The 17,461-nt window shown below is 40.9% G+C and overlaps 1 protein-coding gene across 2 annotated transcripts; it reads right to left on the bottom strand.

Moving 5' to 3' along the window:
* Positions 1–5,344: 5,344 nt before the first annotated feature.
* LOC143296186 (uncharacterized) lies at positions 5,345–16,592 on the bottom strand. 2 transcript variants are annotated; one of them, XM_076607995.1, is made up of 5 exons: positions 16,158–16,584; positions 13,080–13,436; positions 9,178–9,237; positions 7,629–7,878; positions 5,345–6,279 (listed from the first exon to the last, which is right to left on the bottom strand). In XM_076607995.1, the coding sequence occupies exons 1-5, from the start codon at positions 16,231–16,233 to the stop codon at positions 6,189–6,191; spliced, it is 834 nt and encodes a 277-aa protein (XP_076464110.1). In that variant the 5' UTR covers positions 16,234–16,584; the 3' UTR covers positions 5,345–6,188. The 2 variants fall into 2 exon arrangements, with proteins under 2 accessions (XP_076464110.1, XP_076464111.1); XM_076607996.1 differs by lacking the exon at positions 9,178–9,237 and having other exon boundaries at positions 16,158–16,592.
* Between the last annotated feature and the right edge of the window lie 869 nt (positions 16,593–17,461).

Raw genomic sequence — 17,461 nt, 5'->3', positions numbered from 1 at the left:
TAGCAAATTCTGCAGAAGAAATCCACTTTGATAGGTTCACAAATATATAAGCATGCACTCAAGGCCTATCAAGCGCGTTGGGTTATGTTGCTGTCAGGCATCTACCTAGCAGAGGTATGTGGTGTAGCGTATATGGATTTGTCCGAACGCAGTGACGCCCCCCTTTTAGAAACTAAAACTGAAACTTCAGATATTCCCAGATGTCGACCGCTCGTTGTTGTTACACTACCAGCAAGTCTGTCGGCTCGCTCATTTCCCTTCATATCTACAGGTCTGAAGCGTGACAATGACTGAACAGGAAACGAATGATGAGTGCTTAAATAACAGCTCTCGGTCGGCCCTACCCAGGCAGTAGGCAGTCTGCATGTTGTGCAAACGACTCCGTGTTTGTAAAGCGTTTAGAGCCTGGTCTCTGACCGAGGATAGACGCTATATGAGTTTCCATATCAATCAATCAGTCGATCTTTACGTGTCTCTGGCGACAGATCCGGTCAAACAGCAAGGTCTGACCAAAAGCCTATCAAGACTCATCCGGCACGGCGGGAAGTAAGTCACAGTATGTATGTACATTTCTCTTTTGATTCACGTGCGATATTGCTGCCTTGCTAAAGAACCTACCTTCGGTACATGTATATACACCTTTTAGTCTCTCTCTCTCTCTCTCTCTCTCTCTGTACTTGCTGAGCAAACACAGCAAGACATAGCTAAGCGCTAGCACACACTGGTCTAGTTCGCCAGCCAAGGAACGACCAAACCATTCGTTCCTCATTCAGTGGAAATGTTACTGTAAATAAGACTTGAAACAGTCAGGTGGGGTTTGACTGAGTTGTTTTTTTTTTTTTGCCCTTCCACTGTTCTGAAAACTGATCACCCAAATACTTTTCATCGGCATCGACAGCAACAGATTCATCAAAAATGTGATTCAGCATTCTGCTGGTGGGATTCACACGAAGGAATGAAAAAAAAAAACAGAGAGAGAGGACAAAAGAAAAGATTTCAAAAGAATACATACCAACGAAGCAAAAGAATGAAGGTGTTCTGCTTTTAGTGACCAAGCATTCCATCTAACTGTGATGTAGAATAGATAACTATATAAATGATTGGGTTTTGTTTTTTTTAGATGATAAATAAATATAGAGAAAAAAACCCCACCAAAACCTGACAGTCTTATTGTGAATGTATGTGGTCTTTTCGGAAGCATCCAAAGGTTGATTAAAAGGACTCGACAACCACGATCGAATGAATATTTGAATGTTTCAACCACAAAATGGCAACAGCAGCCTCAGGTTTGTCTGTCTACTTCATCATCACTTTACCTTCCGTCTGACTGGATGCTTGTCCGTTCGTCTGTCTGTCTCTTTCTTCGCCCTTTCCATATTTTTATTTATTTTATGATTATTATTCTAATTCTAGTTATTATTATCATCATTATTTTATTTTATTTTCAGTATCCATGTCTTTTTTCTTCTTCTTCTTCTTTGTTCGTGGGCTGCAGCTCCCACGTTCACTCCTTTTTACATGAGTGGGCTTTTACGTGTATGGCCGTTTTCACCCCGCTATGTAGGAAGCCATACTCCGTTTTCGGGGGTAAATCTCTTTCGTCGATTTTATGTTGTTATTTTGTGTGTTTTTTGTGTGTGTTCATTTTGCGACTTGTATGTAATATAAATGTTAACGAATCATGCATTTCGCTTGTATCAATTCACATCTCTGTCTCTCTCCTTTCCTCCCTCTCTCCCCCCCCTCTCTCTCGGTAGATTGGTAAGCCAGCCTGTGTGCTACTGAATATCCCCACAGTTGGAAAATGAAATGATTCATTCATTCATTCACTCATTCATTCATTCATTCATTTATTCATCCCCCCCCCCCGCCCCGCCCCCCTCTCTCTCTCTCTGTGATTCTTCTCCAGCTTAGCAGTGCAGCCATAAATATTGATTCTCGTTCCCATGATAATAGAAGGAATATGCTTTGCTGAGGCTGGAACCTATGTCCTCCCAGTCGCCAGTCCGTGACGCTAACCGCTTCGCCACGGCGAGGGGTCATTCTGTGTTCTTTTCTGATATATAGATAATGATGGATATATTTTCCCCCTATCATAGGCTGAATCATTATTAAAGAGAGAGAGAGAGAGAGAGAGAGAGAGAGAGATGTTTGTATTTTCTGTTGCCACCAGAAAATAGTATGTAGATTGCCGGTTCATTTGTTCCTTATCTCTCTCTCTGTTTCTCTGCATACGTGGACGCTTTTGTGCACACGCGCGCGCATATTTGTGTGTGTGTGTGTGTGCGTGTGCGTGTGTGTGTGTGTGTGACATTGATATCTGAAGGACCTTCGATTGATATCGTTCGATTCTGTCTTCTCATTGTGAGCCTCAGCAAAATTAAGGGAAGAAAGCGATCATTGTTCAACTGTTACCATGGATATAAGCAAGCCTGTCCAAATATTCTCAACATCGCCACCGCTCTTCTTTCGACCCCAGCTGTCATCCCACCCCTCCTTGCCTCTGTCTCTCTTTCATCCGCTCGCTAGTTTGCTCGCGCGCGACTGTGACATTTTGCAAGTGTGTGTATGTGTGTGAGTGAGTGTGTGTGTGCTCGCGGCATGTGTGTGTGTGTGTGTGTGTGTGTGTGTGTGTGTTTGTGTGTGCTGTGAACGCTGTGTGTGTGTATGTGATTTTTTTTTCTTCAATTTCCTCATAACGTGAGTGTGTGTGTGTGTGTGTGTGTGTGTGTGTGTGTGTGTGTGTGGATGGAGGTGTGGGGGTGTGGGGGAGAGATAATATTTGCATGTAAACCTATTTAAAAAATATATTTGCGATTTCTTTTTGTTGCAAAATAAGGTGTACTTATTGTAAGTTCACAACCCCCTTCAAATGGGGCTTTGGCCTTATTGAATAAAATTCTGATTCTGTGTGTGTCTCCCTCTGTCTGTGGGCAGACCTGTCTCTCGGGGAACAGATGGCCATCGTGTACCTGGGTCTGGGTCTGCTCCTTCCCCTCGTCAGCTCCATGGTCATCTCGCTCGTCGTCCTCGTCGTCTGCCGCTGCCTCCGCACGTTAAAGACCCTGGCCCTGGGTGGCACCACCACCACCTCCAACAGAGAACTCAGCATCAAGGTCCGGAGGCTCAAGGCTTCTTCTTCTTCTTCCAGGACTCCGTCCCGCTGGGCTAAGGTCAACCAGCGCTTCCGGGCCGTCGACGCTTTCCGGAACGCTCAGCGGAAGAAGAAAGTGGCGTTTGACTGATTGATAAACAATAAAGACACCATCTCTCTGTCTCTGTCTCTGTGTCTCTGTCTCTCTGCATGTACAAGGGACACAATTTGAAGTCAGTGCTGCTGATGCTATACCAATTCGGCCAGCACACAGGTACACTGGAACAGACCCAGACTCCGCAGTTTGACTGGCATGTTGTTGGGTTGTTGTTTTTTTGTTTTGTTGGGGTTTTTTGTTTGGTTTGGTTTTGTGTGTTGTTTTGAAAACATCGCTTGTTTGTTCATTTGTTTTTTTTTTTTTAGATCTGTGTTTTGAAAAACAATTTACTTGTTTATATATTTATTCCTTTGAAAAAAAATCTATTTATTCCTCTATCACGTGTTGTTTGAATTTAGAAGAATTATTTTGTTTATTTGTTCAATCATTTACTTTCTTATTCTTTACATTTGGTGTGTGTGTTTATTTGTGCCAGAAAGTCACGGGCAAACAAGCTCCCTGACAATGATATGCCTGTCTTTGTCTGTCACAACTGTCAGCGAACATTTCGTGCGCAGATTGGACTATTCAGCCATCTGCGCATTCACAGATAGATTCATGAGCATCCCCCGCCCCACACACCACCCTACCCCCACCCCCCAGCTGGATGACAACGATGGTCATCATCGATCTCGATGGACACACACCACCACCATTTATGTCTAGTTTTGGGGGTTGGGCGGAGCGTGACTTTGGAATGGACAGTATCTTGGCGGTCTAGGTATTCTTTGTCAAAAGTTGATAACATCAACTGACTTTTCTTTTCTATTTCAAGTCGTATATTTGATGTTAACAAAGAAAAAAATCACACAAAGACATATATATACATATACAAATGAACAACGACCTTGTTTGCACGTTTCTTCTGTAAGTCTTTTTTTTCTTTTTGGTTGCTGTCTTTGATAGAATGTTCGTGGTACGTTTCTGGTCTCATAACTAATACAGTGCATTTTTGGATGACAAATCACTGGAGCTTGATTTTGTTCATTCATCTATTTATCAGTGTTACGGTTTTCTGTATTAAAACAATTGTTCACACAGTTCACACAAGTTGAACACAGTTCACACAAGCACACACTCACACACACACTCATACACACACACACACACACACACACACACACACACACACACACATCCACACGCTGGTATAAAAAAAGGGGGAAAAAATAATGCATATGGGTGTTGCAAACGACTCTTGCAATTCCAGTACTGTACGGAAAGACAGGACAGATTACAAGAAATGGTCAACGATTGCATTCATGTTAAACTCTTTACAGTGAACGCTCGGCCGATTAAAAAAACAAAACAAAACAAAAAACAAAAACAGTTTTAAAAATATATTTGTTTTCCTATCGAAGTGGATTTTTCTACAGAATTTTGCCAGGGACAACCCTTTTGTTGCCGTGGGTTCTTTTACGTGCGCTAAATGCATGCTGCATACGGGACCTCGGTTTGTCGTCTGATCCGAATGAGGGGGAATGCAGGGGGTTGGGTGGAAGGAGGGGAGGGGATGCTGACATTCTCACAATCACCGGTGCTGAAGGATTTTTTTTTTTTTTTTTTAATAAATTTTCCAATTTGGTAACACATGGAATTTTAACGTACATACTTACATGGGAAGGGGAGCGGGAATGATATGGAAAAAACAAGCAAAAGGGGGGAAAATGCAACATACAAACATAGTATTTTTTTGTGAAATACACAATTGTGAAGGGGAGGGGGAATGATATGGACAAAACACGAGATATAAAAATGAATAACAACAACAAAAAACAACAACACGTGAATCATTAGAAATATTCATTTTAGAAAAGAAACATCCATTTCACCCAAAAATGTACCATTTGCACACACCACAACGTACATACTTCTTTCACCGACATTACTTGCCTGAAGTTTCACCTCTGCGCATGCCAAACAACGATTTTCTGTCTGTATATACAAACAGCAGACCATTCACAATTTGCACATTATTTCTCATATTATATATACTTTATAATTTGCTTATTGGAAAACAAAATAAAACAAACAAACAAAAAAAAAAGCAACCAAAAAAACAACAAGCAAGCATGATTTCATTTTTTTTTTTGTTTTTTGTTTTTGCAGTGGCCATTTCATCGCATTAATTAAGAGGCTTAGACTCATACAGATCTCGTGACACGCGCATTGTAACTACGTTTCTTTCGTCATTTTACTATACACAATAATTACGCAGAAAACACAGACCACTTCCCTGTGACACGAGACTCAGTAAAGTGCACTCAGTTTCTTGTGTGTGTTTTTCCTCCTTCCTTTGAAGGGATTGACATGGATACTTATATGGATACTTATATAGCGCCTGTCCTCGGTCAGAGGCCAAGCTCTAAGCGCTTTTCAAACAAGTGGTCATTTGCACAACAGGCTGCCTACCTGGGTAGAACCAACTGACGGCTGCCACTGGGCGTTCATCATTCGTTTCCTGTGTTGTTCAATCAGATTTCAGGCACGCACACATACACACTCAGACAGACATGTAACATTTTAAGTATATGACCGCAAGTACATGCGCGTGTTTGTGTACCTGTCAAAGTAGATTTCTTCCACACATATTTGCCAGAGAACAACAGTCTTGTTGCCATGGGTTCTTTTTCAGTGCGCCAAGTTCATGCTGCACACGTGACCTCAGTTCACTGTCTCACCCGAATGACTGGACGTTCAGTTTGATTTTCAAGTCAAACCTGGGAGAAAGGGCGAGAGCGGGATTCGAACCCAGACACACCCCAGAAGGACGCTGTGTTTTCAGATAGGCATCTTGACCATTCTGCTACCTTCTCCTAATTTTTTCCAGTTCTTTCAGCACGCTTGTTCCTGGTGCACACAGCACGGGGTCACGGTGGGAAACACACAATGATACAAGTGCAGCGCTGTCCTTAACGTGTCCAGGTGAACTCTCCATCAGCCTCTGGTCTTTGAGGCGTGTCTCCCTCCCACTACCTTCCACGATTTTGACATGATAGGGACAGACATCCATCCCGATGAGCTGACCCTGTGGAAGAAAGAAAAGAAAAAGAAAAGAGTAAATAATCATGGGCGGAAACAAACAAACAACAACAACAAATAAAACAAAATGAAATGAAATGAAGAAAGAAGGAAAGATGGACTTTTTTTCTTAATTGGAAAAGCACTGTGTCATTTGCAAAGAGATGAACGCAAGCAGCATAGCCCTAATATTTCTGCACACAGACATATGTACAATGGTACACGCGGGAGATGAGGGGTGGGGTGGTTTTACAGCAGAAGTAGGAAAGAAATAGAACAATGATATTATAACAACAATAACAAAATATAATTTAATGTTATGGGGATTTTTTTTTTCGGGAGTAGTTGGTGGGAGGGAAGGGGGGATCGGGGTGGGGTGGGGGCTGGGGGGGAGGGGGGTTACAAACAGCAAATAAGCTCAAACATATTCATTCAATGGATGTTTAACTTTTTATAAATGACAGGTAAAATACAACTTAATCCCTCAATAACAAAATGATAAACAGGATTTACACATTAATTTTTGTGTGTGGATAATCTGAAAAGTAACCTCTTTTTTTCTTCTCTTTTTTTTTTCGAACACCACACCTCTTCTTTGTTGATAACTAGCAGTTAATTTTGTGAAAGCCTGAGAGAAATAACTTCCTGGAGTAATATGCAAATAGGATGTCCCAACCGTTTTTGTGAATCTGGCGGTCACAATGGAGGTCTATGCCATGGAATGAATTGTTGTGTGTCAGATGATTGACATGCATGCTAGTTTGACAACTAGTATTTTCTTGATTAAACAACTCTGGAAACTTTTCGGCAAATCATAAATGGAAAGGTCAGGCCTCTGCTTTTTTTGTTTGTTTGTTTGTTTGTTTTTTGAACAGCTGATGTTTTGTAGCGGATATGGATTTGTCCGCACGCTTTAACACCTCACTGAAACTGAAAGTGAGACACTTATACTATTTTCGGTCTTTTGTCTTTGCTATATACGTAATCTTTTGGTTATTAAAAGGAACAAATATGGAATAATCTAAAGTCTGATATTGTGACTGGCTTTAGTTGTTTTTTTTTTTATCAAACGCATAGGGGAATGCAATTTAGTGTGTGTGTGTGTGTGTGTGTGTGTGTGTGTGTGTGTGTGTGTGTGTGTGTGTGTGTGCCGTGAGTGTGTGTTTGTGTGTGTGTGTGTGCACGTGCGTTTATGTGTGCGTGCGTGTGTGTGCGAATGTGTGTGTGTGTGCGAATGTGTGTGTGTGTGTGTGTTTCAGTGTGTGTGTGTGTGTGTGTGTGTGCGTGCGTGTGTGTGCGTATGTGTGTGTGTGTGTGTGTGTGTGTGTGTGTGATACAAAAGAGCCCACTCCTTACCTCCTCTCCTTTCGTTCCTCTGCAACCCGCCAGGTAATAAAGATCACGAAGACAATGTTCAGTCCAGCGCCAGCATACACGATCACTAAGAGGATGACGGCATTTGTCCAGTCGGCAATTTCGTCGTTGTCGAAACTGAGTTCGTAGCTGTTGTTGCTGACCTTGTCCTTGTTGCTGCTACTAATGCTGCTGCTGCTGTTGCTGTTGCTGTTGCTGTTTGTTCCTGAGTAGGCTGAACCCCCGCCTGTTGCTGTGAAAATAAAGTCCAGAAATTACCAGATCATCACTCATCCACGAATTGGAATCATTATCGTTCAGTCAGAAATTATGGAGACTCTTTTTCTCATCCTTGCCTCGGTTTTTTTTTTCAACGAGAAATTACGAGTTTAATATCCCTCAATCACAGTTTATCACTCAACCAAAGTACTACTTGATTATCAATGATAATGGATCACGATATTATCAATCGACCAAGACATCAGGATACCATCAGCCAACAAGACGTTTCAAGAACGAAAAGTGACTGTACTGGCGCAAATTTCCAACACAGTTGTAGACGGGTGAAAACCACGATAATCTGTACGAACAGTACAGTAGACATAATCATAAGAAATGCGATCATTTAAAAAAAACAACCCCCCCCCCCAAAAAAAAAAAAAAACAAAACAACAACAACGACAACAACAAAAACAGAAGAGGAAGAAGTAAAAAAAAGAAAAAAAGATGTTGGAAAATGAAATAGTAATTAGGAAAGAAAGCAGTGCGGTATAGTCAAAGAAAAGAAAACACCTGCTGCTGTTGTTGTCGCCATCGTCGTCGTTGTAGTGAGTGTTAAAAATAATCAACAAAATAAAGGAATTAATGAATGATTAGATAAATTGTATACAATAACCAGCATGTGTACATTAAACAGAATTCCTTCTACCCAACGACATAAATAAATAGATAAATAAATGGATAAGTGAATAAATAGATGAATAGATAAATATTTAAATGAATAAACAAATAATCAAACAAACAAACAAACTAATAAATAAAACATCATAACAATGACGAACAAAATAAAACGTGTGGTGAGGAAAAATAGAGAGAAAGAGAGAGAGAGAGAGAGAGAGAGAGAGAGAGAGAGAGAGAGAGAGAGAGAGAGAGAGACCAAAATAGAACATAGGAACGCAAGTGGGTGTTATGAAACAAAATAATCTGCAAATGTTGTTGACGTCGTTATCAATGACCTTGTTATTGTTGTTGCTGCTTTTTTTCTTTTTTTTTATTAATTTTTTTTCCTCATGGCCTGACTAAGCGCGTTGGGTTACGCTGCTGGTCAGGCATCTGCTTGGCAGATGTGGTGTAGCGTATATGGATTTGACCGAACGCAGTGACGCCTCCTTGAGCTACTGATACTGATACTGATACTGCTGCTGCTTCCGCTCTTGGCTGTATAATACACAAGCAAAAAGAGCAACAACAAACAGCTCATGACGATAGATGTCACAACAAACTATATGAACTAAACTGAATGAGGCAACAGAAAAAAAAACACAGAAAATACCTGCTGTTGTTATCGTCATCGTTGTTGACGTTGTTGGCGTTGCGGCTGTTGTTGTTGGCTCTAAAATAAGTGAGCAGTATAATCAATCAAACCTCGTAATGACATTGTAAAGCGTATGTAATAACAAAACACAGTACAATGAAACTGGTGTGATATTCCAACAAAAGAAAATGATTTTATCTGCTGCCGTTGTTGTTGTTCTTCTTGTTGTTGTAGTTGCTGCTGTTAATGTTGTTGTTGATGTTGATATTTATGTTGATGACGATGATGATGATGACTGTGACTTTTAAAGTATTGGGAGAGAGAGGTGGGGAGATGGGTGAACCTAGCTTTCAGATAGAGAGGAAAATAGGCAAACTGTCAGAAATACCATAACATGTGAGTCGGAGACAAAGAAAGTATGAAGTGACTGCAAGTTAGTTTATAGGGTTCGTTCCATTCCAATAAGGTATGACAGAAAAACTGTATCACAGACAGACAGTTACACAATTTTTCTTTCCAGAATTTTTTTTTTTCACTGTGGCCGTTGTCCCACATAGCAATAGCCGAATGGTTAAAGCGTTGGACTTTCCATCTGTGGGTCCCGGGTTCGAATCTCGGTGACGGCGCCTGGTGGGTAAAGGGTGATTTTTTTTAATTATGATCTCCCAGGTCAACATATGTGCAGACCTGCTAATGTCTGAACCCCCTTCGTATGTATGCACAAGCAGAAGATCAAATACGCACGTTAAAGATTCTGTAATCCATGTCAGCGTTTGGTGGGTTATGGAAACAAGTACATACCCAGCATGCACACCCCCGAAAACGGAGTATGGTTGCCTACATGGCGGGGTAAATAAACAATAACAAAAACCCAGGTAGACAGCCTGTTGTGCAAATGACCCCGTATTTGTAAAGCGCTTAGAGCTTGGTCTCCGACTGAGGATAGGCGCTATATAAGTATCCATAGCAATCAATCAATCAATGAAATTAGTGAACCGAGCAAGTGGTTTGACACAAGGAAACTATTAAAGGAAAGCGGAAGGATGGCGATAGGGTGTTATTCGGGGAATTGTTCACATGACGTTTTCATTGGTCAAGATAAGGAAATATCTCTTCTAGTGATGTTTTGTTAAGAAAGGTTTGTTTGTTTTTATATAATGATAATTATTGTTATCATTGTTATGAGCATTTACGCCTAATCTTGAAAACATGCCCTAGGCGTTTACAAATAGAACACATATGTAAATATCAAAAAGGAAAAATTTAACACAAAATACCAAACATTATTAATAATCATTCATTCCCCACACACATACACACACATCCACAACACACACACAAGCACACGCGCACGCACAAACACAAGTCATAGCACACAATCATAAACAGTACACAATCAAAACTACAATCAACAAATTCTGAAACTCTAAAACTCACTCACTCACTCACTAATAGTCATTTCAGTTCACACTGGAAAAGGTTGAGCTGTTGATAATTATTCAGGAGGGGGAAAGGTGGGTCTTCAGACTGGATTTAAAAGATTGCAGCGAAGATGAGTGACGGAGAGGGTGAGGAAGTTGATTCCAAAGAATGGGGGTTTGGTATGAAAAACTGTTAATTTGTAGAAGCCATAAGCTGAGTCAATATGAAGTCATTTGGGCTACTGTAAAGCTTTGGATGAATACCCTTGATATTGCAAAGTCGGCAAATACAAGGGCTGGATGACAAACTAAACGGTGACTTTCATTCGCAGCGGCAGTCATGCATACTTTCCATTTTGTTTCATGCCATTGTAAAATCTGAAAATCGTGCCAGAGCAAGATCTGTCTTACATGTCTGTGTTGCTCAGACATCATGTACGGTTTGAGGCCATGAGATTTCTGACATTCGAAAAGACATCCGTGATTTTTGCCTACAATAAATAACCCCCTGGTCAAACTGTCACGAGAGAGAGAGAGAGAGAGAGAGAGAGAGAGAGAGCAGCAACACATCTTATAATACAAAAGGAGCAAAGAACGAACAGGGAACCATAGAAATTTATGTGCCTCTGTCTGTACAAGAGGGTTATCGAATACTAGAAAAAACATCGTGGAACAAAGTCAGAGAATTATACCAGGAAAACGGCAAAACTTTAAACCGTAGTGTGATTAATGTTCAACAACCGGGAACTATCAATCAGTCAAATACATACAGTAATTCAATAAGATTAAGGCAGATCCATACATTATCAAACAGGATAAAACTGAACGCTTTTATAACTAAGTTCAGCAAAGATGTTAGGTGCATATATGGAGAACATATATCTAGCAACCATATCATATTCGAATGTCAGAATCTAAAATGGTTTTTTTTACCAGACTTCACCAAAAGTTCTTTTGAATGTGTTATTAACAATTCCAATATGTTATTTGCTGTTGCAGAAGGTTTGCTGCGTAGTCCAATAGGACATTTCTTATAGTTGTTTGATGTTGGCGTTTATAACGTTTCCATTTTCCCTAGCGTTGTCTCTCCCTATTCACCCTCCACACATACACACACTTTTACCCCCACCCCCACCCTCCCACAACCCCTACCCCAACGGTTTTTTTTGGTTTTTTTTTCGTCTAATATCACTTCAAGTGGAAAGACGTTAAACTGAAGACGAACGAACTTATTTACAAAAGGCATTTCATTTGTCATACTCGTTTTCACGAGTGTAATGTTTCATATAATTTATAATAAAGAGGAAGGTGGCAGAATTGTTGACATTTATCTGCCAATGCAGTGTCCGTGAGGGTCTGGGTTCGAATCCCAGCTTCGCTTTTTCTCCCAAGTTCAGAAAATCAAAGAAAGCGTCCAATCATTCGGATGAGACGACAAACCGAGGTCCCGTGCACGCACTTGACGCGCGATACAAAAAAGTTACGCATTTCGCTCTTGGGGGTCTTCTACGGGCAACACATAAAGCACAAAGCGAACACACACAGCGTGTGTGTAAAAGATACAATGAATGTAACATTTCAATGCCTAGGGGGGGCACATGAAATAAGTTCTTGCCTTGTGCCTTGCTTTGACTTGCGGACAGAATGGAGCACTTGGCTGACGGGCGCAATAGCCGAGTGGTTAAAGCGTTGGACTGTCAATCTAAGGGTCCCGGGTTCGAATCATGGTGACGGGGCCTGGTGGGTGAAGGGTGGAGATTTTTACGATCTCCCAGGTCAACATATGTGCAGACCTGCTAGTGCCTGAACCCCCTTCGTGTGTATATGCAAGCAGAAGATCAAATACGCACGTTAAAGATCCTGTAATCCATGTCAGCGTTCGGTGGGTTATGGAAACAAGAACATACCCAGCATGCACACCCCCGAAAACGGAGTATGGCTGCCTACATGGCGGGGTAAAAACGGTCATACACGTAAAAGCCCACTCGTGTGCATACGAGTGAACGCAGAAGAAGAAGAAGAAGAGGAGGAGCACTTGGCTGTTGTGAAATCATTTGCTGGTGTGATGGGAGGAGAAAGAGTGGCCACCGTGTATCGTTTTGCACTGAGGCCTGTGATGTGTGTTCCCGACCAAACGGTGACTGTGGTCGATCCGTTCTTGTTTAGCGTAGTTGAAGTGATGGCCGCATGAGAGCTCTCTCTAAATGTTTGTGTTTGGAAGTCAACAAGAGAGAGAGAGAGAGGGTGGGGGGTAAGGGGGGGGGGAGAGAACACTGAACACTGAACTCTTTAATGTCAATAGCTTCATAGTCCAAATGACATGAGGGTACATATTACAAATAAACAAATGAAAACAATACACACACACACGTATATATATATATATATATACATATATATATATATATATAGAGAGAGAGAGAGAGAGAGAGACAGACAGACAGACACAGACACAGACACAGACAGAGACAGAGAGACGGACAGACGGTGAGCACTCACTGTAAACTACAGGCTGATGTTGAAGATCGTTCTCAGAGTCCGCTGCCGCCATATATATAGTTACATTTTCCTTTTCCGGAACACGGCCATCCAGGAAAACTTTCACATCAAAAACCTGGGTCCGCAGCCACCTGTTTCCGGCATGGACTCGAATCGTGTACTCCCCACTCGTGCTGACAAAACACTTCGTATCTATGCCATGTGCTATCATAGAGTCAAACACCTGGCAATATACGCCATTTCGATTCTGAACGAGTATCATAGAAACATTACAGTCTTCGCGGATGCTGAATTTTATGTCCACGAACGAGTTTTTCACCACTGTGAACGTGTTCGTGCCTGCTTCGAAAATGATACCTGCAACAGGAAAAAACAACAACAAAAAAACAAAACAAAACAAAAAAAACCCCAAAAAAACCCACAACAAATAAACAAACAAACAAGCAAACAAAAATCGATAATTAAAGTCAACTTTGTCAGCTGTATGATAGAGACATTTATGACTGGTTATGCACAGTATACATCACAGAAAGATAATTAAGATATTATTGTCCTGTGAAGACTGTAATAGATAATCATTGGTATGTTTACAGTATTGGGGAACAAAGTAATAGTAATGAGAGATTCATGGCAAAAAGAAAGTCTCTAAAAAATTTTTAAAAAAGCAACAAAACCGTTCAGATCCCCTGTGACAGGCATGTTAAACGTTCTGTTCTGTTTGTGATTCTAATATCCTTAAACATTTCAAAACATGTAATCGTGGACTGTCAAAACAGCTGGTGTATGCAGAACTGTGTTAGAGTAAGCATACAATTACAGGACAGCTGTTGGGAATTGCATTCAATGGACCGTCCAGCTGGATGAGAGAGAGAGAGAGAGAGGGAGAGAGAGAGATGGGGGAGGGAGCAAGAGAGAGAGAGAGAGGTGGGGTGGGAGAGAGGGGGGAGGGGAAGGGTAGGTGGAAAGAGAGAATGGTAGAGAGATAGAGATAGGAGAAAAGAGAGAGAATGAGAGAGAGAGAGATGAAGAGAGAGAGAGAGGTGGAGAGGGAGAGAGAGAGAGAATGGTAGAGAGATAAAGAGAGGGGGAAAGAGAGAGAATGAGAAAGAGATGAAGAGAGAATGAGAGAGACAGAAAAAGAGAGAGAGAGAGAGAGGTAAAGAAGGAGAGAGAGAGAGGGGGAAGAGAGAGAGGGTAGGGAGAAAGAGATAGAATGGTAGACAAAAAAGACAAAATCTTTATTATCGAGGGTAATAAATAAGCAAGTAACATGCTTTTTTACATCCAGCCCTCGCCCTAAAGAGGGAATAAAGCTTAAAAAAAGAAAAAGAAAAAAGAGAGATAAAGAGAGGGGGGGAAGAGAGAGAATGAGAGAGAGAGAGAGAGATAAAGAGAGAATGAGAGAGAACAGAACGTTCGTGACTGAAACAAGACACTGCGTCATATAATCGCCATTCTCTCCCCCCCCCTTCCCCCCCTCCCCCCCCCTTTTTTTTTTTTTTTTTTTTTAATGAAATGTCAATATCTCATCTAGATTTGATTCTGTGCTATATAAAGCAACCAGACCACAAATTGAAAGCTGATTTGTCATCAGATCTAAGATATTTCTAAAGTAGATATTTAACCATGCGCACAATAAAAAAAACAACATAGGGGTGGGTTGGACGTTGACTATATATTGGGTATTCACGAGGTATATTTAGAGTAATATACTGCCTTCCATTTCTTGATTGTCTCCGTCTCTGTCTCTCTTTCTCTCCTTCGACTGTTTAAAAGGTGCTATTTTTATGACTGTTTCTGTAACATGTGCATGCTTATTACAGTTCAAATTTTTATTGCTTGATCATTATCTTGACATGTAGTAATTTTCATGTCTTGTACTCTTTCTCTCTCTTGTTTTTTTTTCTGTTCCATTTCATCTATTTGCATCATTTTGTTCTGATTTGTACCTACTATGTCACCAGAGCTTTTCAGCTAATGACATTAAACATTTCAGTGTTTCAGTGTCCAGTGTTTCTCTCTCTCTCCCTCTCTCTCTCTCTCTCTCTCTCTCTCTCTCTCTCTCTCTGCTTATAAATCGCTTCTTGAACTAGACAGAAATGGAAAGCAGTGTTGGGCTTCAAATATCAGAAAGTTTATGTGCAGCTGGATTTAATATTGTGTGGTTACAAGGGCTTGGTAATCAAATGTAAAAGGTTTTCTGTGTGATTTCAAACAAAGATTGATAGATATATTTATTCAAGAATGGCATACTACCTTGAGAGACACGAGTAGATACGAAAATTATAGAACCCTCAAAGTTATATTTGAAAAAGAAAATTATATCACTGACATGGATATGTACTGTTTCCGAGTTGCAATAACACAAGTAACATTGAATGTTCTACCCATCAATGACAGTGTGCATTGATACAGCGATTGTGATCAAGACAAGGATTGTCCATTTTGCATTACAGAAATTAAAACGAAGTCCATTTTTTGCAAGAGTGTGTTTTGTATGCAGATCTCAGACTGAAGTTTTTAGATTGTTATGCCAATATACAACTGTCTGAACTATGCAGGGCAGTAAATAGCAACCATGTGCATAATCTGTCTAGAAATATTTTTCATTCCTTTAACAGGAGAAAGAAAACGTAATGGGTCAACACTTATATTGTTATATTTCGTGAATTTTGTTGGAGCTACAATTTCGTAACTGGACGGTATCATTTTCTCCCCCCCCCCCCCCCCCAATACTAACATGTTGTGCTTCGGAATTTATAACTATATCTACAATGAGCTTAGACGCTTGAACTGTATATCGTCAATAAGGATAATTTTTGTTGTGAATATGAACAAACAAGTGTGTACCGTGTTTTGGTTTCAGAAAGGCATACTTAAGAAACCCATAATGAGTTGTCTGCCTTGTCTCTGGTCCCCTTTTGTGTACTGTGGCATAAGGCAATGCCTGTGTGCATTAAACAATATCTGAGATTTTTCTCTCTCTCTGTGCGTGCGTACGTGTGCGTCTGTCCGTGTGCGTGTGCGTGCATGCGTGCGTGCATGTGTGTGTGTGTGCGACTGAGTCATCATACTCACATGCCGCGCTGCAGCCACGAAGACGCAAAGCAGTGGACACCAAAACCAGGAGGTACATAGAAGTGTGGTACCGCATGTCGTCCGTGTCTTTACGTCAAGGCCTCACTCTGATTCAGTTCAAGTCCCACACACTTTCTCTTTCAGGTACGCCCCGCACAAATCACTGGCAGACAGAGGGGTACACAGAAAAAGAAAAAGAAAAAAAAACCACCCCCAAAAACACAAACAAAAGAAAAACAAAACATGGACTGACAACTTTGCAGAATGGACAGGAAAGCCATGTGCAGACACCCAGGCTTTGACACACGCAACCAACAGACTTGGAAGAATCTGGTGAACAGTTCTGTCTGGTGCCCCAATGACTATGTTCACAGAGTCAAGGGAGAAGAAGGAGAAAGAGGAGAAGAAGAAGAAGGAGGAGGAGGAGGAGAAAAAGAAGAAGAAGAAGGAGTTCAGTGAGAAGAAGAAGAAGGAGTTCAGTGAGAAGAAGAAGAAGAAGAAGAAGAAGAAGTTTCAGTTTCAGTAGCTCAAGGAGGCGTCACTGCGTTCGGACAAATCCATATACGCTACAAGAAGAAGGAGAAGAAGAAGAAGAAGAAGAAGAAGAAGAAGAAGAAGAAAGAGTTCAGTGAGAAGAAGCAGAAGAAGAAAGAGTTCAGTGAGAAGAAGCAGAAGAAGAAGAAGAAGAAAGAGTTAGGTGAGAAGAAGAAGAAGAAGAAGAAGAAGGAGAAGAAGAAGAAGAAGGAGAAGAAGAAGAAGAAGAAGAAGAAGAAGAAGAAGAAGAAGAAGAAGAAAGAGTTCAGTGAGAAGAAGCAGAAGAAGAAAGAGTTCAGTGAGAAGAAGCAGAAGAAGAAGAAAAAGAAGAAAGAGTTCAGTGAGAAGAAGAAGAAGAAGACACAAGAAAGTTCAGGTCAAATGGTTCACGTTCCCTATGACTTGTAAAGGTGAGAAACGAGGGATGAAAAGAAAAGAGACAGACCAGAGAGTGAGGGACAAATAGAGGCCGGGAAGAGAGCTACACGAAGCCTTGTTCGGATAATAAGATATTTCGTTTCGCATCTGCTTAAAGTGTAATGTGGTATGTGCAAAAAATTATTTGCTTATTTTCCATTTTATCGAGTATCTTCTTCTTCTTCTTTGTGGGCTGCAACTCCACGTTCACTCGTATGTACACGAGTGGGATTTTACGTGTATGACAGTTTTTTCCCCGCCATGTCGGCAGCCATACTCCGTTTTCGGGGGTTTATCGATTATCAGTATCAATATTATTAGCTCAAGGAGGCGTCACTGTGTTCGGACAAATC

Source organism: Babylonia areolata, chromosome 21, assembly GCF_041734735.1.
Source record: "Babylonia areolata isolate BAREFJ2019XMU chromosome 21, ASM4173473v1, whole genome shotgun sequence".
In the NCBI taxonomy this organism is placed as follows: Eukaryota; Metazoa; Mollusca; class Gastropoda; order Neogastropoda; family Buccinidae; genus Babylonia; species Babylonia areolata.
The sequence above is the reverse complement of the archived record's forward strand: the minus strand, read 5'-3'. Positions and strand labels throughout refer to the sequence as shown.